Source organism: Ixodes scapularis, unplaced genomic scaffold (assembly GCF_016920785.2).
Source record: "Ixodes scapularis isolate PalLabHiFi unplaced genomic scaffold, ASM1692078v2 PGA_scaffold13__105_contigs__length_92229423, whole genome shotgun sequence".
In the NCBI taxonomy this organism is placed as follows: Eukaryota; Metazoa; Arthropoda; class Arachnida; order Ixodida; family Ixodidae; genus Ixodes; species Ixodes scapularis.
Window position 1 is genome coordinate 22540515 of NW_024609839.1, and position 25095 is coordinate 22565609.

A 25095-nucleotide genomic window follows, 5' to 3' on the forward strand; every position below is an offset into this window, starting at 1 on the left:
TCTAGCCTTTTCAAAAAGTATTACCAACCGGAGAAACTGCACCATTAAACTGGACAGATGCCGGAAATGAAGCGTTCGGCAGCATAAACAAACACATTGCACGTGCTACCTTGCTGCATCATCCAAAAACGGGAGTACCGATATGTCTTGTCACCGACGCCTCGGACACTGGCATTCACCAGTTTTACAAGGATGCATGGCAACCGTTGTTTTTCTTCTCTCGCAAGTTAATCAATACGGAACGACGATTCAGCCCTTTCGGTCGCGATCTCCTGGCTGTTTACTCTGCTACCCGTCATTTTCGGTATTTTTTTGTAAGATCGACGATTTTACATCTTTACGGATCACAAGCGCTCGGCAGACGCCATACAATCTCAGGAGTCAAACAGTGGAACTCACTCTTCCATGGAACTGCGACAAATGTCATTTCTTTCTGTGTTCATCAAAGACATTCGGCACGTAAAGGGGACTGATAACAATGTTGCCGACACCTTGTCTCGAGCCGTCATCGCCCAAATATCAGATAACCCAAACCTTACTCCTGCTACTCTTTTGGCACACCAACATAATGACGCAGAACTGACCAGGCTCACCACTACACCAGGTGCATTAGTTCTTCGAGAGATCACACTACCTGGACTATCCCACCTCTTGGTGTGCGATATGTCAGCTGGTGCCCCTCGACCCTTCGTACCAATCGCCTTATGGCGACAAGACTTTGACTCCTTCCATGAGCTGACATATCTCAGTATCCGTGCATCACAGAAGCTAATAACCGCGCGTTACGTTTGGCCTAGCAAAAACATTGTCGTTCGAAACTGGGCTCGCAGCCGCTTCTCTTGCCAACGTGCAAAGGTTTACAGGCACACGCACACTGCACCAGATTTTTTTTTTCCATTCTGGGTACCTGTTTCGCGCATATCCACCTAGACATAGTGGGCCTACTCCTAGAATCACAAGGCAACAAATATATACGAACCGCCGTTGACCGCTTCACCTGATGGACAGAGGTCCTCCCCATTAGCACCATTACAACTCAAGCAGGCGCTCAGGGATTCATGCAAATTTGGATTTCACGGTTTGGCATGCCGGCCACTCTCACCACCGAGCGCGGTAGGCAATTTGAGTCTGCACTTTTCAGCGAATTCACCTTTCTTGTTGGTACTAGTCGACTAAAAACGACGACTTACCATCCACAGGTCAGTGGTCTTGTTAAATAATTTAATTGCCAGCTAAAATATTCAAGTATGGCGCGTCCAGATATCACTCATTGGACAGAATCGCTCCTAGTAGCACTTCCTGGCCTACGAGCAGCATTCAAAGAAGAATCTTGATGCACTCCTGCGGAGCTGGTAAGCATACTTTCTGCGTTGGTCCGCAATGCGTTTTCACCCCTACGGACCCAGCGGTTTCTCCGGACCCAACCAACTATGCTCATCGGCTCAAAGACACCAAGTCGAAACGGCTACCAACATCCCCGCGACGGCGATCCCCGCGGCCACTTTTCATTAGTAGGGATCTTACAAAGACAAGCCACGTTTCCGTAAGTGACCATACATTATCATGGACCGTACATAATCACGAAGCGGACGCCGAAATATTTTGACATGTTGATCCACGGCAAGCAACAAACCATATCTATCGACAGAATCAGGCCTGCCCACATGGAGTCCACACAACTGTCCACGACTGCTATGACGCGCTATCACAGGAATTCTCCACGACGCAAGGTCCATTTCTTTTTTCCACACACATCCTACACACTGGATGGGGGAATAGTGTGGCGACCACATATAAGGCCCAGCAGCGGAGGAAGAAGAAAATGTCAAACGGGCTGGAGCTTTCCTCCTCGGGTAATTTGCAGGGCACCCATGTCATACTTCGACAGTCCGTAGATTCAGCGTGTAAATAATGTAAATAAACAGTTAGTGTATACCGCAACGCACTACTGGTTCAATCCTAACGTGATTGTTTGCCTGTCTCTTCAAGGTTTATTTATTATTCTTGAAACCGACTCATATTTTTATTTTAATGTTGTTTAATACCTACTGAAAAACAATTAGTTAAACAAAATCCAAAAGATAAAGGACCATCCCCTTTTTGGCTCACGTTCCAAAGAGGGGCTGGGGGCAAAATGGGGCTGAAAGCCAGTCAAGCTTCTTGTAGAAGCTTTTTCCCTTTTGCTCCACCATTTCTTTAAATGGATATAAATATTATTATTATTATTATTAATCTCCCAAACTTGTTCCGCTCTCTCACCAAACCTGTCCCTCTCCAACCCCAATCCTGAAAGGAGTGGCTCGCTCCCCCACAGCGCCTGTTTGGCCTACTGAGCGGCACTTGCCAACCACTAGGAGGACATCCTCGGGGAAGACTAGATGTGTAGGCAACACCCTACCGTACTGGTGAGCCCTAGGAAGACGCCGATATAGAAGCTTATTGTTGCTTTGCTTTTTCAATAATATTTTGCTCTTTTATTTAACCTTTCGGTATTTTTCCCGAAGCAGAATCTCCAACGCCCTGTCGAGCTGCTCACTTTCTAGACGCGCGAGGGATCTCACTTCCGTGTTTAAACAATACAAATGGCACGCGTGATGGCCTACGTGCAGAGATGCATACATCACAGAGGGGGGAGGTGTGCGCGCATGTATGCCGCAGTGCACATTGCGCTCAAGGTTCTACCCCGGTGCGTACCGTAATGTCAACAGTATGACCAAGTAGACACAACATGATTCCTGCGAAACCAAGCAAACCCGAGCAGCGTCGAAGAAAATGACTCCTCGACAGATTCTTCTCTTTCCCAAACAAAGAAACTCACAAAATCATTAAAAAAACATAGTAGGTAATACACAGGTAACTCACATCAGACACTGCTTCTGGCTTGAAGTATTCAGATGTGTATAAATCTCCAAAAACGAATTTCATATTCTTCATCAGTTGACGGATGCAGTTAGCTTGAGCAGACAGCTTATTAAAGGAGGCGTCAACTGATACCATAAATGAAGAGTATGTAGTGTAGAGTGTCAGTCTTGTGTATGGTAAAAGCTGAACAATTCGTTTCCACCCGAGATAATTGAAAAGCACTTCCCTGTAACAAAAGTGAATTTCATATTCAAACAAAGCACTGAAATGATCTCAAATTTCATCTTTTTATCATCATAAATGTATGGATGTATTAGCAATAGCAAACATCTTCCACTGGATATAGTTCAACTTCGCTTCGTGCTCACAGACGTTTTTTACGCCGGAGTACTCATTCCGAATATACGATCCCCAACGCATATCTTGCTGGTTAACACAATGGAAACTAGGAATATTGAAAAGAATACGGTTCTTGACTTATGCACCAAACTTTGCAATACTCTCATTCGGTAAAAGCCACATGGGTACATTATTTGTTTACAGCACAATGTTTAGAACTCCGGTCTAAACTCAATATAATTTTGCCAACTCAGTAAACGCCAATCGATAGTTACTGAATTTTTCTTTCCTATCTGACTTGCCTAATTGAAATATGGGACACAATAACGTATATCTCACAGTAACTTATCTTTCATCTTCACCTTCTCAGGATATTGATAATTTGCTAAAATTTATATATGTGTTGTGAAGTAGCCTAGTGACTCTTGTTCAAACACAGAATGGCATTCTCAAAAGCACGGGCAAACGAGCGCTGAGATCCAAAGTTCGTGAGAGCGAGCACCAGCTGCAAGAAAAAAATTGTTTGATACATTTGACACAAGAAAATTGGTCGTTCATTTGTGTCTTTTAGAAAAAAATATGTGCTCAGGAACTTCGAGGTCTCTCTGTTTTATGTCATAATTAGCCCGACTTTAAAGTGGTATAGTTTTATTTTAGGAACAAGGAATACTAATAACTTTAAATATATGCGCCTTTCTACTTACTTGTTTGCAAGCTGTATACGATTGACTTAGTGTGAATGTAACTTCAAAATATTATAGAAGTCTCACATTTATTACATAGTGACTCACGCTAACCACAGGCTATCTTCGGACCAGGGCGGTGCATTTGCTTCGCGATACGAATGTATCGCTATAGTATCTCAGATATACTTTCGACTACGTGTATCTTAAATTGAGATACTTATGAAAAAGGTATTTGTTTATGAGTAGTGGTATACATTATCAATGTATAACTTGTATCCCGGTACTCTAAGCCAGACTTCGGTATCGTGTTACCTTTGTTTACGAAAATTAACTCTCTGTTATTTACGACAAACAAAACAAAACAAAAAACACTGAAATGAACGTGAGAGCGCAAACGAGCTGGTGAATATTTAGCATGAGAAAAATACCGAGACTGCAGATAAATACGACACAGACAGAAGACGCCTCTACAAGAGACTTTTTACTGTATGTACCGTTTTTACGTACAGTCCCGTGATTTTTGCCACGTCAGAAACCAACTTTTTGGTGCAAGGGTTTCAGAGTTCGTGATACGAACTCGGCAAATAACTCCCTCTACAAGGGGTAAGGGGGGAGGAGGGAGCCTGTGGTGCCTTGGTATATCATAGTCACGAAAGAAGATAAAAAGAAAAATCATAAACAACAGGAACAGAGGGCGTTGGCAGAGGGACTGCTTGGACGAATAGCAAGATACGCCCCCCCCCCCCCCCCTCTCTAAAAAAAACAACATACTTTTACTGTTTTCGTTTTAGCGAATCGAACGCTGTAATCAAGACGAGTTCAGCGGAGGAAGGAATCAGTCTTTAACTGCAGAGAACTTCAGGAGCGGCTTATCTTCCTGTACGGAACCTGTTCAGGTCCCGTGCAGACTACATCTGGCTTCGTTCGATATCTGTGTGCTTTAGAGATAGTCTCACGACAAAACAAGAATCAATTCAGGCAGATGGCCCTTATTAAGCAGTCGTTGGTGTTCAGCCCTTCGTTTTGGGCAACTATGTTTTTTAACGGCATTTTGGATTCTAGGTGTGAATAGATAAAGAGCTTTAAGAAGGGAGTGTGAATAGACTCACAAATAAAAAGAATACAAACAGTACCATTTACAATAGCCCCTACCTGCTCCTTCCCCACCTACTACTGTTCGGATATAAATATGTTTATGCACGTATAGATAGATAACCCTACTATGGAATACTCTCTTGACGTTTTGCTAGAAGTCAGGAATAATTCGTTGCAAAGTAAAAGAAATGTATCTCGGTATTTGTATTTTTGCCTTAAAACCAATTTACTTCGGTACCTGCATTTTTTTAATACATCGATCTCAGTATATGTATCCCGAAATACTTCGTGGTGCACATCTACCCAGCCCGACCTCGCAAAAAAATATTTTCGACTCCAGTTTTATAATATCATTGCTACGTCAGATCCTGGTTCCTACAAGGTAGAAAGATGCAGCTTCCGCATGATTTCCTAAGTAAATTGTTCAGCTCGGTATGGGAAGCTGCGCAATCACGCACATCACTTCCGGACTTTCCTCTCATCACCGGGATTAGAGTGAAACAACAATTAAAACAAGCCTATCAATACCCTGCTTTAGAAGGCGGAAACGTCTTTCCTCTGTTGTGGATATCCAGGTTACAACTTCAAACAATTAAATTTTTTTGAAAAAGCTGAATATTCATTCAGAAATCAAAATTACATGTCATTACTTTGACCTTTCTCAGTCTCACGCGATTTGTTTTCATAATTGTGTTATTACAACTAGATTCGTACTGGTTAATTATCCTTCCAGAAACAGAGTCAAGTTTTCCAGTAATACATTATTCTTTTAACATACACCACTATCCTTCGATACGGAAAATGTAAACATAATTGTGTCGTATTGCTTGGTTATTGTTGCTTCCCACTTTGCTGTGTTTTTTTTTATATTTTGTTTGACCTATTTTCTTTTTCAGCGCCCATAAATCTAGTGGTAAATGAATAAATGGCATGTTGTGTCCCCTCTACTATTGGCCGTTGCAGGTTAAGAAAGACGGACAAGCTCTTCTCACAAAGCCCTTCCCTCTTCATTTAAGCCGCACGAACTCTGGAGAGGAGGCGTGGGGAGACTCGCTTACCCTCCTGCATTCAATCTATTAAAATGGGAAGTTTGAGGAGCTTCGCAGGAGGAGCTTGCGCTCATGTGTCAACCAGCTGGCACTAGACATTTTTGGACGGGCAGCACCAATCTAAATTAAACATTTTACAGCAAAATTTGAGCTGACTGCCGCGCAGAGCCTATTTCCGCAACTTATTTTATGGCATACTTAAATGCTGACGCCACCTCATTCAAACTAGTGAAGGCATGTACTTACGGCGTTGTTTGACGAATCAGTCTAGAAACACTTTTGTAGTACCCTAATCTCCATACGACGACGCTTTGTGAGTCTTTTAAAGCCGTTCTAATCGCTTGGAATGGGTGTTGGAGAATTGTTTTCCAGGGCAGTTCCTGTTCAAACAAATTGAAGCAGATAAAACTAATGAGAACGGGAAAATATCCACAATTAAATTGCAACCTCATCAGAAATTTAACTTTGTTAATTTTTATTTATTTATTTAATTTTTTTTTCTTACCACATCGCCGGATGGGATTACCAGTTGGAGGGATATATACATGCATTATGCACACAAGTGCTCTATTATAACATCTCAGGAACCGCATATGCAAACATTAATAAATGCAGTAACTAAGAACTCTCGAAAGCAAAAAAATTCACTTCGCAATGCAGTAAACAAAAGCGTCATTGTTCACAATTTAAACAACTTTCGAGCTCAACTGATTCTCTAGCGGAATCAATTGAATCGAGAGGCCATCAGTTTATACTCTTACAAATCACTTACTTCAAGATCTTATTTGTATTCAGAAAGCATTCGAAAACATACAACACAATAACGTATTCATTATGATTTATTCAGGTGCAGAAACAATTATGTGCGTTTTATAATTATCACAATACTTCTCGCGCTAATTTTCCAATATCTTCTCAATAACAAAGAGCTGCAAACAAAAACTCTTAGGCAGTCACATTTTAAAATATATATATGTATTTGTTGTTTAACTAGGTGCGTGGACTTAAGCTATAGGTTACCACAAACACTTTTCACTGCGGAAAGAAACAGCATAAATTCGTCAAATTGGAGCGAGCTGGTATGTTGCAAGAATTAAAAAAAAAGAAAACAAATATTGTAAGTTTTTGTTTGTTTACACAAGTATAGTTCGAATTAAAAATAAATTTGGCCACTAATTCAACCCGTCATGCAAATTGGCAGTTTGGTAAGTTCAGTAAACGACAGCTAACCTAAAAGTTTCATTGCGCTTTGAGAGTAGCGACCACGAAATCAAATTCCGTTTTTATCGTGACTGAAAACTTCAAGTGTGCGGATTGAGCTAAAGATATGTGGGTTAAATTTCGGGGGATTCCTGCACTCACGCGATATACTCTGTATATAGCTTACACGGTCGGCCAGACTCGAAAATTCTCTAAAGGCGGGTTTTCTAGGTAACTCACCCCAATCAATTTCTCTACTTCCTTAAGTGTCGTCAGTTTTCTGTTGTCCTTCGGATCAATTCTGCTGTCTTCAGTTGTAGCCTGAAGGTTTGAAGGCAGTATTAAAAGAAAGGGTTCCATTTGAAAAGACAAGCAATACATAACAAACACGCTATAGATGATTGCAAGCAGCCCCTCTCAAAAACTTTGTGCCGCCATCTTGGGTAGATATTGATTTCTATGAACTCCAGTCTAATATTCATGTGCAAGTCTGAGCGAGACGTGACTACCAGGCCATTTACACACACCAGCAGCAAGATGGCGGTACAATGACGAGCTGGCACGTCCTACACAAACATAACTTTGTATAAGCTTGGTGATACTAGGGGGCTAACTTTGGCCTAAGGCAGTTTTTACCCCAAGGGCTTAGTTATAGTAAGAGTACTATCCTTTGGCCTTTATGTCTTCCCTCTGGCTTCACACATAATTGCCAAAGTGCCAGACGTAAGCCATAAATGCCACGTATTAACCGTAACCGCCAACCACTCGTTAGTCAGTTTTGGCCCAAAGTTGCCGCATGATAACCAAACAACCAGAAGTGGAGTCTAACTACGGCAGTTCGGCGATTTGGGCCAAAGATATCGGAGGATAGCCTTACTAGATGCAATGAAGCCTAACTTTCGTCCTTGCTTTGGGAATTAGGGCCAAGAAACACAAACTTGGGCCAAAGAAAGACAAGTTGGGCTTCACCTTGGCTTCTTCTGGGGTTTTATGGCCCTACATTCCCTGACAAAATAAAAATGTTGGACAAAAGAACTGCGCGACCTGGAGAAAGACGGGTCTACAAACCTCTATAGCGATGTACGAAAAAAGATCTTGGCTCCCATTACCAAAATATTTTTTCTTATTTAAGTGAGTGTGCAGGCGATCAGGTGGAAGTCTACCATAATGAGTTTGACCCGAGTCTGGGGCATGCAGAAGAAGGAAAGAGTATTTTACAGTAGCGTAAAAAGTAACAGGGATAGACAACGTCTCTAACTCAGCTGATAGTTGTATTCCACCAACCTTTATGTACAAAACCACAACCGTCACAGAACTACCGAACATCGCTTAAAAACGCGAAAAGTATATTTGCAGTTGACTTTCCACGCCGGATCTTTTCAATGCACTAGGGTGTATAGACCATATTGAAGGAGTGACTAATCATTTAATCAGAGACACCATCACTGTGACGCAGTCACGCAGGGTAGAGCAACGACCATTCCTGCTACGCTGTAATCTACGCTACGTGCTCTTGTACGTATTTTTCTATCTTGGTTTTTAGTATAAACGATCACTACTGAAGAATAAGCGCTTAGTTGCTACCATGTCCCCTCCCGAGTCGGTAGCAATGGGCCGGTGCGACGACTACAGTGGTGACGAGGATTAACAAAGACAATTACAAGGCCGGTATATTATCATCGGAGAATGAGCATCAATAAGGCAGCTTGAACACGAGTGGAGAGAGGGCTCAGATTGTGATGTTCTTCGGCGACAAAAAGGATAAGTTGTTTTCATACCGCAACCTGATTAAAGCATTTTTGAAGAGAACGCCGTGACAGATCCAAAGAAGAAGCTAAAGTTACCGCTACAAAACTCGATCTCGACGTTTTATGGACTGGCTACTTTCTGTTTGGTCACTCTTGTATCGCCGTTAACGGTGACTAGGATGTCCATAGCATCATGCGTCAACGTTCTATAGACCTCCTAACTTTGGAGGCGTTTGTTATTCCTTTCTAATACACCGTCAGGGACATTTTAGCATTGGGCGAGTCTATGGACATCCTAGCTCTGGGTGAGTCTAGGGACATCCTACTTTTTCTCTATTCTTTGAGCTTAAGTCTCATGGGGGCGAAAGAGTTATGTGATTCTTTTTGTAGTTTGAAAAACTTGGAAGGTGTGAGATATGATGAAAAACATCACCGAAAAAAGAGGCCAGGGAAGAGATACACATAGAACACAGAAGCGCTGACTCTCAACTGATATATATGAGAAAAAAAGGAAGCGACGTTTATACATAAAAAAGGAAAGAAAATTACCATGCACAACACATTCATACAATGACTATTTACAAACATATTAAAAAAGGTAAGAGAACTAAAAAATTCGGCAGGGACAGTTAAGACTGTTTGCGCTTGGGAATGCGAAAGCATTATAGTCCCCTTGGAGAAATGTTTTCAATTAATGTTTTCGACACGCATTAAAGTTCTTTCTGCTGATTCGGTGTGTGCGTTTGCGTATACGTTGGCCACAGACCGGAAACATTCGGACCATTTTACTGCAGAACGATGATTTTTTTTTTCAGGCTATACGACCGCCATGTATAATGGTAGGTCTGTCGTGATGATGTAATCATCTGTTGGGACAATGCCTTCGTGATTAGAGGGATATATGTATGTCGTGTAATCTTCGCGTTATAACGGTTGTGGCAGTGTCGGTGGTGGTGGGATGGGGTCAACTGAGAGGATCATTGCCTTGAGGTAGTAGAAACACACCGATGAAATCCGAAGAGCAAGTGACGCGCAAGACGCAGCGCGCTCATTTTATACACTCATGACGTGGTGCCACCTCCTCCCCATTCGCTAAGCCGTCAAGCGCCCAACGACGCACGCAATATGTCACACGTGGCGTGTGCAATGACGCGCGCATTAGGCACACATTTAGTCAGCCAGAACTCTGGAGCCTCCGTGGCGTCATAAGTAATTCAATTACAGTAATTTTACTACTGCCCCCTCTGGTGGCATGAAGTGAATAATAGTGTTCTCGGAGGAGGTCTTTGACACAGCGATCCGTCTGCCCTACATCGCTTTTAACGAACATATGGAGTGCTTTATACACAAGGCCTTTTGTGCATGGAAAGAATTGTCCCTGATGTCGCTTCGCGCATCCGGGTTCGGAGCGCTTTTTTTATTTTAGAGCGCAGTTGAGAGCAAATTCTGGCCACCTTCGGGGGGCTAAAATTACCATCGGAACCTCATAGTGATTCGCCAGTTTTTTCAAATTGTGTGATATTTCGTGGACGTATTGAACCACCATCGAGCGACCCCTCCGCTCTATGGGACCTTGCGTAACAAGGACTCCATTACCTCAGTTTAAACCTGCTCTGGAAATGCTAAAGAGGGTAGGCGTTCCAACTTAGCTTTAAAACTATATTTTACTTTGTGGAAACATGACTTCACCTGCGCCCACTCTAAAATGGACAAAGCTACTTCCCCTTCTTACTGCTTTGGAATGGGATGACGTATCGTGTAGGATACCTTCCACTGTACTGTCACGCGTGCCGATTCACACCAAAGTTTAAACAAAGGAGGATTTTAAGAAAATTTTCATATCGGACCAGTGGAAGCGTACAATACAGCAAAATTAAGCGAGTGTTGTGTCAGCAGGTCATTCATAACGCTGCATGAGAAGGAACTGCTCGTTCTAGCGAGTCCTTTTAACGAATAAGCGTCTCCTGAAAAAGCGATTTGTCCTGCTTGTGTGCCCTTAGAGATTTATATTTTTCTTAGTGTCTTAATGCGTTTGTAAATATTCATGGTGGAAATGTATTGTGCTTCGTCTTTTTTTTTTTCTTTTTTTACGTATGAAAGTTGTTTTTCTCTTTCTCTCATAAGTATCAGTTACCAGTCAGCGCTTCTGGGTTCTAGGTTTGTCTCTTTCTTCTCCTGTATTTTGCGCACTGTTTTTCATCGTGTCTCAATACCAACGGGCCCAACTCACCAGATTACTCGGAAGGTGCCCACAGCGATACCCAGCTTGCTTAGAAATGATTTTTTTCTCTCAAAAGCTTAGTGATTACGTTTTATCCATGGATGGGGGAGTAGCATATCAAAATATGAGAAAATAAAATCTCGCATAGACACGTGGGCATGATCTTATCTGGACAGACCCAACATCACGGAATATTTTTATTTTTCTATAGAACAAGAAAAACAAATAACACATTATTGATGTTGCCGTTACGCTGATCCTCGACGAATTGCGTTACAATTTACTGCAGGGGTTCCGACTCAGCGAAGGATGGAAATTCCGACATCGCAAATGCTGGAATTTCGGTGTTCGAAAGCCTGCCGTTCTCCCGGGCGTCAGTGATTTCGAATGCAGCCACCACAACTTTCTTCAACCGCTGTTTATGGTCAAGATGCTATTCGCTCAGTGCTCGCGAAATTGAGATCTTGAGCTGAAGTATCACGAGCAGGGAGCACCTTGAACCTTCAGACAATGTTTGCACCATACATGTATGTGTGGTTGCATTACTTTCTTAGCCCGAGCGCAGATTCTAAGTTGTCGTGAACTAGCGGGCGGCACAACTACCAGGGGCGTCCTGGAGTTGAAAAATATTTTCCTGCATTTCAAGTGTTAAACAACTCTTCTAGATTTCAGGAGTTGAAAGCTCTTGCAGCGAGCCCAATTAGCGACGAAAAAAATGCGGGTTCATTGAACGTCGTTTTACAGTGAGGTCGTATGCTTACTACTGAAAGAGGCACCCGGATAAGACAAAATCATTGACTTCTTAAGGTTGTTTGGAAGGGCACAAAACTGATATACAGGCATCTGGAAGTTTGTCTCAAAAGGGCAACCGTTTTCAAGCCACAGTGAAAAATTTGCTTACGTCCCTTACTACTTTCCAACATAAAAAGTAGTTATATTAATTTTGCAATAAATTTGATAAGTTTAACTTATTAACTTAAGAAACAATAAGTTTTAAAAATAGTAAAAGGCATTGGTTCGGCGGTCGGAAACAATCACCAAATTACGACCGGCCGAAATTTTTAAGCCTTGTCTGTACGCGCTTATATATACCACCTACCAGTACACGTAGACACCGAAGATGATCTAAATAAATTTAATGAACTCCCTGCAGTGTCACTAACGTCTAATATTTTCCCTTTCGCACATATCTGTCCTTTACACACACTTACTTGGTTTAGAATTTTGTGTTTTTCAATATTTTTTTCATATCATGCTAACATTACATAATATCAAGTCACTTTCTCCGTATTGTTATGTACTTTTGGCTCTAACGCCCACCCCACCCGTATGTAATGCCCTCCCTCGGACAGCCTTGATGATAATTTGAATAAATAAATAAAGAATAAATGAACACAGGTGTTCGCAAAGGTTTCCAAAACAAATAGCGAGCAATCTATCCCGCGAAAAAAAAAAAAGCAGTCCCTCATGATTACTTGCCCCGGTGATACTTGGAGCTGCGCTCCATGCACTCCGCCCAAAACCCTAAACCTCGCCATGGGTGATTACTGAGTCTTGAAAAGCAAGAGCGAGCTACAGCGATACAACACTCAACACCTCGAAACAAAGAAAAGGAAAAATTAAGGTTTTTATGCACGCAGAGAGAGTGCATACAAACAATTTCGTCATGAAGTTTTGCGAAGAAAGTTAGTGAAAGATAACGTCCGCTTTTCTCCTTGATATTACGCGGCGATAAAGCAGGCGATACCGGGAAATATTTGACGACGCTAGGACAACAATGTAACAAAGCGACGCGGTTTTCGTGTAAAACTTAACACTTTAGGTACTCTGCAAAGATTAATCGGTTCTAGCGGTTCCTATTTCCTTGTTTCTCTCAGGTAAATGTTACGAGTTTAACTAGTTATTTTACGCACCCGCACCATTCGTTTATGTATAGAAGACTTCTTACCTTCATAAGTTCAACTTCGAAATTATATATTGAGTCTACAATAGAGCGCATGCGTTGTCTATACTCCGGATATAAAAGGTTAGTTATATCTTCAATGAACTTTTTGTACAATGCCTTCTTTGGGTTTGAAAGGTCACGAAATGCTCCCTCCGTCAAGGGTTCGAAGCGGGGAACATCCATCTGAAATGAAAAAAAGTGCATGCTCACAGTGTAAGCTTATTTTGTATCTTGTAAAAAAAAATCGCCTTTGTGAATAGTTCGTGCATATTTCTAGGGATATATTCCTTACTGCGGTGTATGTATTTTTGCACCCATCAAAGGTATAGAGGGCAGTTTATGTCCTCAATAAATAATTTCTATACAGGGTTCACCAAGTTATATTGCTACGCGCGTCACCGAGCGAGCGCGTGCGTGGCCGAATGGGATCTGTATGTGTCGTGGCAAAGTGCAATCTTGCTTGAGTGTGGGAGAGGAAGAGATAGTCGGAGCCTTTGAGGTTCTGACCATCCTTGGTTTGCACGTGCTGTGGAGGTCAAGAGCGGATCACCTTCATGTTGCCGAAGGAGGGAAACCTGCGTGGAGGCATTTTTGGATGGTTTTGTCTATGTCAGCTCGCTGGTAGCGACAACAGAGCAGGAGGGGCTTGAGTGTTGGGAAACACTGGAGGCTCGGCTCGGAGTGGGCAGCTTCTCTGCCGTCGCCAAGTAAGGCATGCGATTTGCCTTGCTGCGGTTTTCCGGGTTGATACTGCCTCTCCAATTCCGCCCTTTGAACTGCGGATTAGATATGCGAAATATTGCGCCACTTTGTGTTACTCTGCACGGTGCGTTATGCTCTTTTGTGGTTCTGCTGCACTTTGACTGCAGGTGGAAGTGTGAACGAATTTTTTTAACATGTACATAAAGTTCAATTTTAAATAAATAGAAGGGGGAAAAAAGTGCGTGGCCGAATGATTACCACGCTTCACTGTCGCCGCTCGAAAAGTCTAGGTTCAGTTCCAGTAAGCGCAGTGTGCTTTTATTTATTCTTTTAACTTGGCGTTCTCGTAGGTTCAAAAACATTTTCGTCTGATCGAGTTCCGAATGTTCTACGCGCCGAAAGTTCTACGCCGAATGTTCCAGAAACCCACGAGGGTACATAAGGGACTCAGCATGGCGAGAGGGGTAACTCTCGCCCTAGCGCTCGGTCCTGCTGTTTCACCGAAATTGACGCCTGCGGCGCTAACCTTCTTCTATTTTGCTTTGGGCACAAGCTTGCCCAATTAAACGTTTAGTTTGCTTCAGTTTTGTCGTCTCATCAATTATCATTCGTGACAATATCCTGAATGCATTTTACTGGCGAGGCGACGGCAAAACAATGCTTTCGCCCATACTGGCAGTGGCGATATTTCAAGATGGCGATGCCCTTGTGGAATAAGTGTATATGAGCGCATCCTTGCGCTAGTGCCCTTCCACCCTCACCCTCCCTCCGCTTCCCGTGGCCACGAAGCGCAACGCTGTTGCGCCATACTTCATTGACTCCTACGAGGGAGGCGAGGCGGTTGTTTCGCGCTTTAGCCACGGGGAAGCAGGACCGCTGGCGCTAATATTAGCTCGAGTAGGAAACCGAAGCCTAGAAACGCGTTCAAATAGAGCGTTCTTTTCAGCTGTAAAACGCTGTACCTGCCTTACATCGTTCTAAAACAAGTATATATTGGTGGTTTCGATGATTACTGAAAAAAAAAAAGTTTAATTGGAATCATGGATTTATTTTCAGTACTTAAAAAGTAGATTAGTACACATTAGTTAATTTTCACCCAATGAGTACATATTTTTTTTTAATTGTTAACGTCCGCCGAGGCTGCCACTTTTGTTCCCGGAAAGATCTTTTCGCTTCCTCAAAAACGGTGCAGCGATTTTTGAAATTCTTTGTTATACTCCTGGTTTATGGGGTGTGGGCACCATTTCCGGCCGCCATGACAGGGGATTAAAATGCTACTGCTTCTAATATGTTTACGTTGTGTTTGGGTGGGTGCGTCTAGACTCGCCGTACTCTGGCGAGCAATTGCGTGAGAGTCATGCGCTTCTAGAAATGCCCCAGGGTCGTGCTTTTAAGTTGTCAGTGCACACCGGCTCAAACAAATTGTCACATGTGAAGTTTCTCGAGAGAAGGAATAAAAGACGCCGCTGACGCCGCCGAGTTTGGGTGATCGCAGGACGGCCAGTACGGCGACGACGGTGCTCGCCTTCTTCGATGTGCTGCCGACAGATGGCGCAACGTAAGAAAGAAGAGGATGCGGCGAGACGGTGACTCTATCGACCATCTCCGTATAGCACTAATTGGCAACCAGGCCATTACTTCACGTTCAAATGCAAGGCGACGCGGAGTTCTGGGAAAGAAACCTTGAATATAGAGGCAAGCAATTCTCGGAGCATTACAGAAAAGTGTACAATACAGAGACCCGCGTTCATACTGAAGTAAGTATACTAAAATCATTCGGGAGATTGTCAGCTAAGCTCAGGTCCGACTCGGCGCCCCCACTGCGAAGCTCGGCGCGTATCTTATGTGCTTGGGGGAGGTAGGTGTCCACTGCCGATGCCTCGCTGTTCACGATGAAGCTTAAAACGTTTAAGGACTTGTAGGTTTTAAGTCGTGTTCAGGTATACAAACAGGTGGCTCTAATGGGTAGTCGTAAAGCTGCGCCTACGATACCTTCGGCAGATTTGTCATTCCTCTGAAGAAGAAATGCTTCTTGCTGACTTATTGTTTAGATACGTTGACGGTCATCAAAGTTTTTTTTTTTTTTTTTTTTTTTTTTACGTCGACGATTATTTAATTTCCTTTGATTTCGAAAATAATAAGTTCTCAACTACAGTGGCCAGCGTTCTATATCGTTTTAAAAACTGCATGCGTCCGTTCGATCGAACACACGAGCTTCAACAGAAGAGATCCGTCAGATTTCTGATTATAAGACTATTTTTCTTAACCCACCATGTATGCTGGGCATATCAGCCACGGGGAAAGAAACCGCTCCTACCGTTCAGCTCTGCGCATTCCGAGCTGGTCAAGAGGGTATGATAAAATTCTGTCCCAACAAGTGATACCAACGTGCAACCCAAGAAAGATTTCACGCGCAAATCTCTCAATTAACATCGGCAGGGTTTTTAGTCAAGTACTAACGTCGATCGCCGAGAGCCTCCTCAAAGCAATGAAAAAGGGTGAAGCTATGAAGACAAAACCCAAAGACAGGACAACTCGACCTGTAGTTGTATCTAACATCCATAAGTTCTCTCGTGGTCTCAAAAAAGTTGCGACTAGGGTCAACGTGAAGTTATCTTCACTGCTCGGAACGAGCCCTTCAGCCTTTGCAAAAAAGTGAAGAATCCATTGCGCACACATGTAAACTGCACGAAAAAAAAAAAAAAAACGCACCAGCCTCGTTTAGTGCACAGGAAAAGTGGTCTACTTCTATTCCCTTTTCTGTGGAAAAAGCTGCATTGGGCAGACTGCACTGTCTCTCAACGTCGACTACGTTAACACAACAACAATTTGCCAATGCAAGCTCGGTTCAACTAGGTATACAGTGTTTGAATCGTGTATGTGTGCGGCCATTCTGCAAGTTGCACCATCCTAAGCAAGCATGTTAATCAGATGACAAGGAAAATCATTGATGCCAAGGATATTGCAGGGCTTGAGAATAAATATGTCAGTTCTCTATCTCTCACGTTGTCAAAAAAAAACATTAGTTTACCTGGGCACACGAAGATAGTTGGGAAAACGTTGTGTGATGTTTTTTTATATATATTGGCCACAAAGAGATGTTTGTGGACAATTTGTGTGTATTGGTTTAACAGACAAAAAAGACAACGAAAGATAAATTAAAAAATAGAGTTCTGAGTTCAACGCAGTGGGTATGTTCTGTGTTTGTAAAAATACTTGTGTATGCGGGATATTTGCGCCCTGTAAAGTAAGCAATATGCCCAAAGAACTCGCCCAAGCTGCAGTTTTGGCGTGACAATATTATTTGTCACTCAAATGAAATTCAAGAGGACGCAGTTACTTACGAATATTGTATGGGTACTGGGGTTGAAATAATTTACTTCCACAGTAATTCCAAAGAGTCCATTCCAACCTTGTTCATTAATCACATAATATTGATTTTTAGGTGGGGAGGCGGTCGAAACAACCTTGGGCCACGATGCGAAACCACTGTCTTTAAGAACTGCTTTAAGGTTCTTGATCTCATTCACATCCGTTGTATCTGCAAGAAACATCCATATGACACCACAGTGACCATTTAGGTTAACTTTTGAATATTGCTAGTGTCATATTGTTAGGCCACGTGTCTGTACATCGTGCATTTAAATCAAATTCTGTAATGTGGATGCCAGTGTAACCGAGTAAGAAATAAATGTATAGTTCACCCAGAAGACGAAACGGAGGCAAGTTTGTTGGTTCTCGAAAAAAGAAAACAAAAATGGCCTTAGTAATTTAGGTTTCCGCGACTACTTTTATGCGTTATAGAGGCATTATTGTACCGAAGTTGCCTCTAGTCTTGAGTGTAATACTTGCGAGCAACCCGTTGGTGCAAAGAGTTTGACAAGATTGCCCGGATGTTAAATCGTCTACCCATTTACACCGCACGCCGGCCAACCGCAATTGTTTATACGAGCGGCGCTCCAGCGCTAATAAAAGGCCGGCGCCGAAGTATGTGCGCAAGTTTATGGGCCGGGCGCGGGCCGATGACAGTCGATAAATGACTACGTGTGGTTGAAGCGGTGCTTTCTGTCATACTCCGAGGCGCGCAGCACCAAGGGGAATCCCCTACATACTTCAACAATAATTGTAAAATAAATAGATTAGGCTACTTAGGCATTTCACATGACATAGAAATGCTATACTACATCTCCCTTACAAAGAGCGTGGCTGACACTACCCTATAAAATATCCAGAATGTTTTGCTAGAAATAAAATGATGATGATGGACAGGTGTAAATTCACTACGTAAAGTTAATAATTATTCGTCGGTGTATTAAACACAACACATATATCTGATGCTCACATAATCTAACATTAAGCAGCCATAGCTAAAAATCGTCTGGTAAAATTCATGAAGCCAATGAATTTGTGCAGGCAGTGACAGGCATACTAAATAATATCAGGTATTCAAGCATAACGTCCAACCAAACCCCAAATAAGAACCCAACGTTTCGAGGCCTACTCTGCCTTTTTCTTCTGGGGTGCCCCTGGCTCTGGCCGTTGATGAGCAGTTTGTTTTTTGTCTGCTTTTAAACTGGTGTCTTTCTGGAATTTTAATACAGATCGACCCCCATAAAAAACAACTCAAAGTGACGTCTACCGTATATCATAATTGAATTGTTCCGATTTCTACGTTGCCGGAAGTAAAAACTTTCCAGCGACCTCGCTTCTCCAACACGAGCACAATGACCTGAAGAAGGATGTAGAAGCAAGTGCGATAGCACAGCAAACCCTGTAAAATCCGGACACACAATAGCAACAGCAACGTGCTCGCCTAGACTGTGGCGTGTCTGGCGCTTAACCGAGTAGCGTGGTTTTGAATCCAGCCTAAAATTCTTCAAGGTTTTTTTTTGTTTTTTTAAGGAAAATTAATTGGTTTAGAAAGTGAAATCATTTGAGATATGCGGCGACCTTTAATTCGCATTACATGTCATGTTTTTAATCACTTGCATTCCACGCGTGGCGTCACGATTCACGTGAGCGTTGTCGGTTGTTTTAAGTTTCCGCGCGAGGTCACGTGGCTGTGACGTCATGAGCCTATCGACCAATCTTGGATCTTAAGCCACCGACGCCGGCTTTTCTGCGGCATAATCTCCTTAACGCTATCTTGTCAAAGTAGTTGGAGAACGCACTTCTTCTTTAGATCACAGTTCAATCAAAGAACAAGAAGAAACGTGAACAGTTATTCAGGCATACTGCCCAGTAACTACATGACATCATCAAAAATTTATGCATTTATGCATGTGCATAGGCCGCGAGTGTCCTTTTAAAGGACTCACCCATAAAAAACGGACCGTGTTACAGGTTTCAGCTCAGCAATTTCGGTGAATTTCGTTTGGAAGTGTTCAGCTGAGAAGGATACATCTACCAGCAATCTGAATGTATCACTTTTTGTGTCCGTATTTTGTCCTATTAAGTTCAACTGGAAATTTTTACAGAAAGAGACCGAACTGGTTTCTGAACGTTTGAATTCAAATTAAAAATGTGATTAGAGTTCGCATTTATCGTTCTTCGTGACTGCTTAACCAGGTAGAGAGCTCCCGAACCTTTACATTCAAGCCTGTGAAATTTAGAATAAAAGCACGCCAAGCAAAAATTTAAAGTAGGATCAGCCCAACAGCCCTTAATCTCGGCATAGAATCATACAGTCCGAAAGTTAAACAACTGAAAACTTTTCTTGTACAATGCAAAGACAGATTTCGTCAGTTTCTTTTTTTTAACGAAACGAATATTTCACAACACGTTTTGTGCACCTCAATTAGAGAAATATATGAATAATCACGTACCCGGTTTTTTGCAAGATTTGAAGATGTAATGCATTTTTGTCCGAGGCGTTTGCGCCCCGGCTGGTGGTGTGTAGGTATTGATAACACCTAAACGCAATAAAACAAAGCTGTAGGTTAGCAGTTGCACGAGATATGTCATTGAGTTAATTGTTGCAGAATACAAAGCACCTTCTCAAAACCGCTTGACAGGGTGAGGCGTAGAGATAATTGCGCCCCCCCCCCATGAGTTATCTAATAAAGAACACACCTTAGATAATCAAAAAGCGATGCAAATAATTTACTTATTGAATAAATATACTCTTCACTTTTGTCGGTATGAATGAAAAACTGAAATTTTATATCAGAAAACTGGAGGAACCTTCATGTCATATTCGCGTTGTGCTCTCTCGCAGTCAACAAAACTAACGCAAATCTGTTCGATGGCTGAAGCTTTGCCCAAAACCTCTACGACAACTCACGCTGGCACTTACTTAAAAAAAAGAGGTGATATTTTTTTACTCTGGGTGAAATGGAATATCTAAGTCCTTCAGAATCTTCGTAAACACAGGCTAAAAAAGTCTTGACGGCTGGAAAAACCCTAGCTCGGACTTCTAGTTTGTACAGTGTATATCATGCTGCCAAATGCTAGAGGTCTGTGACTGGAAGAAATTCAGCACTCCAATGCTGAAGAAAGGAGGATGGTTTAAATATATTTTAATATTATTTCTAACTACCATATACACGCCGTCCTTATATCATTCCGTTAACAAAGGGCTGATCTAGATACATTTTCTCTGCGGCTTATGGTACCTTGTCTACCTCTTGTTAAGCAAATCTTCTCTTCGAATTGATCAAACTGTTCTCATGTTTGAACACAATGGTGCTGCTTAAAATCACTCAATTCTGGAAAAGTACTCTCATTGCCTTCCCTACCTCCTAGCCGGACATAAACACATACTAACATACGGAAGACCCAAACGTCGCAATCTGATTGGCTGATTGCTCTCTATTGACATGGCAAGCGTCATTTCGACCTTTTGATATCCTCGAAGCTTGAAAAAAGTCGTACTAACCAGCGCACCAAAATCGCCACGGAGCTTCCTCGTACTGGAAGCGCTCCTCGCCAGTATAAGCGTACTTGACACTGTGTATCCAATCCGCTTACCAATTATTTTTTATGACAGATCTCTTACAACGTAATTTATTGCAGGAAAATTATTTTTTAAGGCCAACAAGCACAGACAGCCCATGACGGGGTGCAGCGAAGACGTCCGCTTGATTCGCCGGGGTGTGAATGGACAAATATTCGTATAGGCGAAATGTCTTTATAAAGCAACCTGTGACCGGAAATTCGCAACGGCTCACAAAGAATGGCCAACATGCGCGGGATCTTGGCGGTACTTTTCCAAGATCCGGTGACTCTAGTGCCGACCTGATCACGCTGTGGCCACCAACATAGAAAGACGGACGGAGCAGGCCGTTTGTGGGTGCTGTTCATTCAAACCTGAAACTGCTGTGACGTGTCGCCTAGTGTTTATGCCACCCTACCGCCCACCAGGCTCTCGGGAAAGTTGGAAAGTGTTTCGCGCTCATTGCATGTTATAATATAAATAAAAACCCCGGGTGTCCCGCCGTTACTACTAGGTATGTTTTCTAATTTTCGAGAGTTGCGGCCGCAATGAGCATTCAAATCCTCCGTAGCTGTTAATGGTGTCTGTTCGGGGGAAGGGGGGGGGGGCGGTTTTTCGATCTGCCTCCGCACCGGACGCCCTCTTATCCCCATGGAACTTCCACAATCTTAGCCAAACAACGCCAGTAGGGTCCGTGGCACTCGTGTTTAGACGTAACCTGTGAAACATTGGCGTGGTCATTCTTCACTGATTTAAAACTTTTATTATTTTCTTTTAAGACACGATCCCAAGCTTAAACGTGTGGACCTTCTGCAGTGCAAGTTCTATGCTTGGAAGTCTAATAATATTCCTTTGAGGAAAATTCCAGGAGACGTCTTGGTTATCCCATAATGTTCTTCGGGGTAACGGGATTGCGGGGTTATTTTGATCTACCCTTGGACGGACCCAGACTCTTCGTGTGTTTTGGCAACGGCATAATCTATTCTCCCCTACTATCGTGTGTTTAACACACACGAAAAAGAAAACGAGCAAAGAACACCGTCATCACATCCCCTCTCGTGCTTGTGTGTTACATTGTTTGCGTTTAGAAATTACATTAGGAACCAATACCAAGTGTGTCTTATATGTATGCGTGATCTCTTACGTATACAGTGCATCAAGCAGACGCTGTTGTCGACATACATTTTCGGGAGGAAATGTTTTTGTTTTGTTTTTGCCGCAGAATCTGACACAAACTTGTTATTGCCATGCCCTGGGTCGATTCATTTCAGAATGTACTTACTTGGAGCTAATGCAGAACGCTGTGCCTAAAGGTACGTCGGACGTATCCGATCCGGAACGCGGAGTCTAAAAATACGTCGGATGTACCCGGAACTTCTAAAGGTACGTTGGACTTACGGGGAACGAGAAGTCTAAAGGTACGTCGAACATATTGTAAGCATCTTAATTCTGTACAAGAAATTGGGAATCGGGGACATGCGATGTCTGCTCTCCGTCAAGGCTGAGCGTCCGAAACGTCGCTTGTTTCCTTTCCGCTTCTCGTTGTACGTTTTATTCACGCTTTTAGTTTTGTGCCCACCTTAACGCGCCGGCAGCACACCACCTTTGGACCCTAGCACTCAGTTTCGTCATCAGTTGGTAGATGGCGACACGCAACGGCACTTGCGGTACCGCGCAGGCCCGTTAGATTATAGGGACAAGTAAGACGTTGTGGGTTCGGTTTCTGTTTCGTCGCCGTTCGTTCGACTCCGTCGTCTGACTTGCAAGCGCGCTTCTATTTTTTTAAGAGGTTCAGGCCATTTGTTCAGGCGTTCAGAACTTTGCTGTACCCCCAGAGTGCGAAGAGTGTACACAGTGAAGTTAGAACGAACAGTGAACACGTACGCAAAAGGCAACAGAAACTGCGGCACTGCAGAGCATCTGCGATATTGTGTGATATGGTAAAGAAGACAGCGGGAGTTGGTATTCAAGGGCGCCGCGACCCGTAAAACGTGTGCGGGAACGCGCAATAATGCGAAAGTCGCAATCCGAAACTCGAGAAGAAAGTCCGTGAGTTTGTATACAGCTAACGGGACCAAAGACTCGTGGAGTCGTGGTGAGAGCAATTGGTTGACCGTGCTGCGATATGTGAATTGATGGCAAGCGGGCTAATTCTCTTCGGGGTTAGTTTTATTTCATCTGTGGCATTTAGCTTATGAATTTTCTACATTAAAATAATATTTCTCGCACAAATTTTGAAAGATCGGAGCAACTCTTGAATGTAAACACCCCCACCCCCCCCCCCTTTTTTCTTGAATATGACGGGTATGTAAAAAAAGGAATACTTAGAATGAACTAATTACGGTAGCAATGAGAATAAAGATGGAATGAAAATTGCCAGTGGGGTCTCAGTAAGGCACGCTATGACCAGCTATGATACGACTCTTCCCCATCGCGGCTACGTCCGACGCATCTCTCGGTACCGCGCACGTACGACATGTATCTCAAGGCTCTGGGGTCCAGATGCGTCCGACGTACCTTTAGACGTTCCGGGTACATGCGATGTACCTTTATATAGAATAGGTCTGCGTACCCGAATGGCTTGCTCTTAAGGTTGCCGTATATAATGGGGGCCGTGTCAAAGGTGTGCAGCATCAATCACACTTGCATAAGCCTGATCGGTGATTTTTTTACAATTAGTGTTATCAAAGGTTACGCTACATCGCAAAATAATTGCGATTTACCTCAGACTGCCCGCTCTATCATTTAGCTTGAGGATTTGGATATCCGCAGCATCATTACTTGTCTCAGAGGGACGTAAAGGCATAATATACAGAGATGTTACAACGTAAAGAAAGCAAACGTAGGCATTGGAGCGAGCGTGAAAACATTATTTATGAGAATGCTTGAAGTGGAAATACAATGCAATAATATATGATAATACTCTTTGTTCTGCTTACGTTCCATTTCCGTTTCCAACTTCATCATGGTTTGAATAAATCTGTTGACTGCAGTCCTCTGTGGTGGAATCGCTGTTTTTGAGATGTAATTACCACAGGCGAATTCATAAAAGTCATCGCATGGGTTGATGTCAGATTTCATGCCATTTTTAATTCGTGTTGCTGAAAATCGGAAAATAGAGGTATTCAAGCATCTGCTTTTTTTCTATTCTCGCAACTGCATTGACATATAATATTAAAAACTTATTTGAGGTATCAGACACAATATGTATGCATAGCTCGAACACTCCTAGAAAGCACGTAGGTAATTCGTCTTCATCCTTTACCTTTCACTTTTCGAATATTACATACACGATATTCTGCCCGTAAGGATATATGTTTTCAAAACTATCACATATATGCAAACTTCTTTATCGCGTATACTATGAGCTGAAACATCCCTTGGTGGTCATTTACCTACGCCAGAGATTTGAAGATAGCTCTGGTCTGAGAAGGGAGTGGAATGCGATGGTAAGATCGCATAATTTGAAAGATTTAAGACATTTAGAAATAATAAAACTTGTTGAAACCGAAGAGACAGCAAATGCCAAATCGGGTAATTCATGTCATATGGATCGTAATGGTACGCATTTTTGTTCTCCTGGTAGCGGTTTCTCCTGTCTTAAAGCAACACATTCAATTCATTCCTATCAGAAGTCGAGACTCAATCTCTCGAACTTTCTCACTGTAATATGCGAAATATCTTGCAGTTTCAATCAATCTTTAGAAGTTAAAGATTGCACTGCGCTACAATTAACACATGCTGATTCTCCCCCTTTTGCAATGTGCAGTGTTATTAAAAAGGGTCATGTAGGCTATAAGAAATACCTACAAAATACGTTACGTAAAAAATACGTCGGGTATAAAATAGGTTTTGTATGAAAATACAAACACGGTGGGCTTTATCGTTTCCCAAAAGGTATTTTTAGTATTTATTAGGTATTTTTTTTCTGATGCATTTCATTCGTTAAAGGATTTTGAAGGTTAATGTTGGAGCTAATTTCTATATATTTCTTTGTAAACAATAAAGTCTGCGCGAGCCCGATGGACGATTGGTGTGTTTATTTACTCTTTTCAGAAGCGATACCTTTAAAGTCTTCAAATTATAACAAATGCGTTCTCACTTTAACGCAGTGTAAATTAATTTTTATATAAAAATACTACGATTTAGAAAAGTCTTTACCAGTTTCTCTGCACTCTTCCGTAGTGCAAACATTCTTATGATCTGTGAGAGAAAGAAAAAACGGAAAGTCGAAATATGTCAGTCATGCTTAGAATCATAATTGTTATTTTTTCAAACATGAAGGCGGAAAACACAGGAGCCCAAACAGGAGGA

At 42.5% G+C, this 25095-nt stretch overlaps 1 protein-coding gene across 1 annotated transcript in view; it reads right to left on the reverse strand.

The window, feature by feature from the left end:
• The window catches only part of LOC120844441 (neprilysin-2-like), an 85625-nt gene that overhangs the window by 52074 nt on the left and 8456 nt on the right, over positions 1-25095 (reverse strand). The window contains exons 2-9 of the mRNA XM_042289729.1: positions 24943-24984; positions 23721-23882; positions 19673-19759; positions 17192-17388; positions 13149-13328; positions 7472-7552; positions 6278-6411; positions 2863-3088 (exon numbers count right to left, since the gene is read on the reverse strand). Coding sequence (XP_042145663.1) covers positions 2863-3088; positions 6278-6411; positions 7472-7552; positions 13149-13328; positions 17192-17388; positions 19673-19759; positions 23721-23882; positions 24943-24984 — 1109 coding nt within the window. The remainder of the gene's footprint in view (positions 1-2862; positions 3089-6277; positions 6412-7471; positions 7553-13148; positions 13329-17191; positions 17389-19672; positions 19760-23720; positions 23883-24942; positions 24985-25095) is intronic.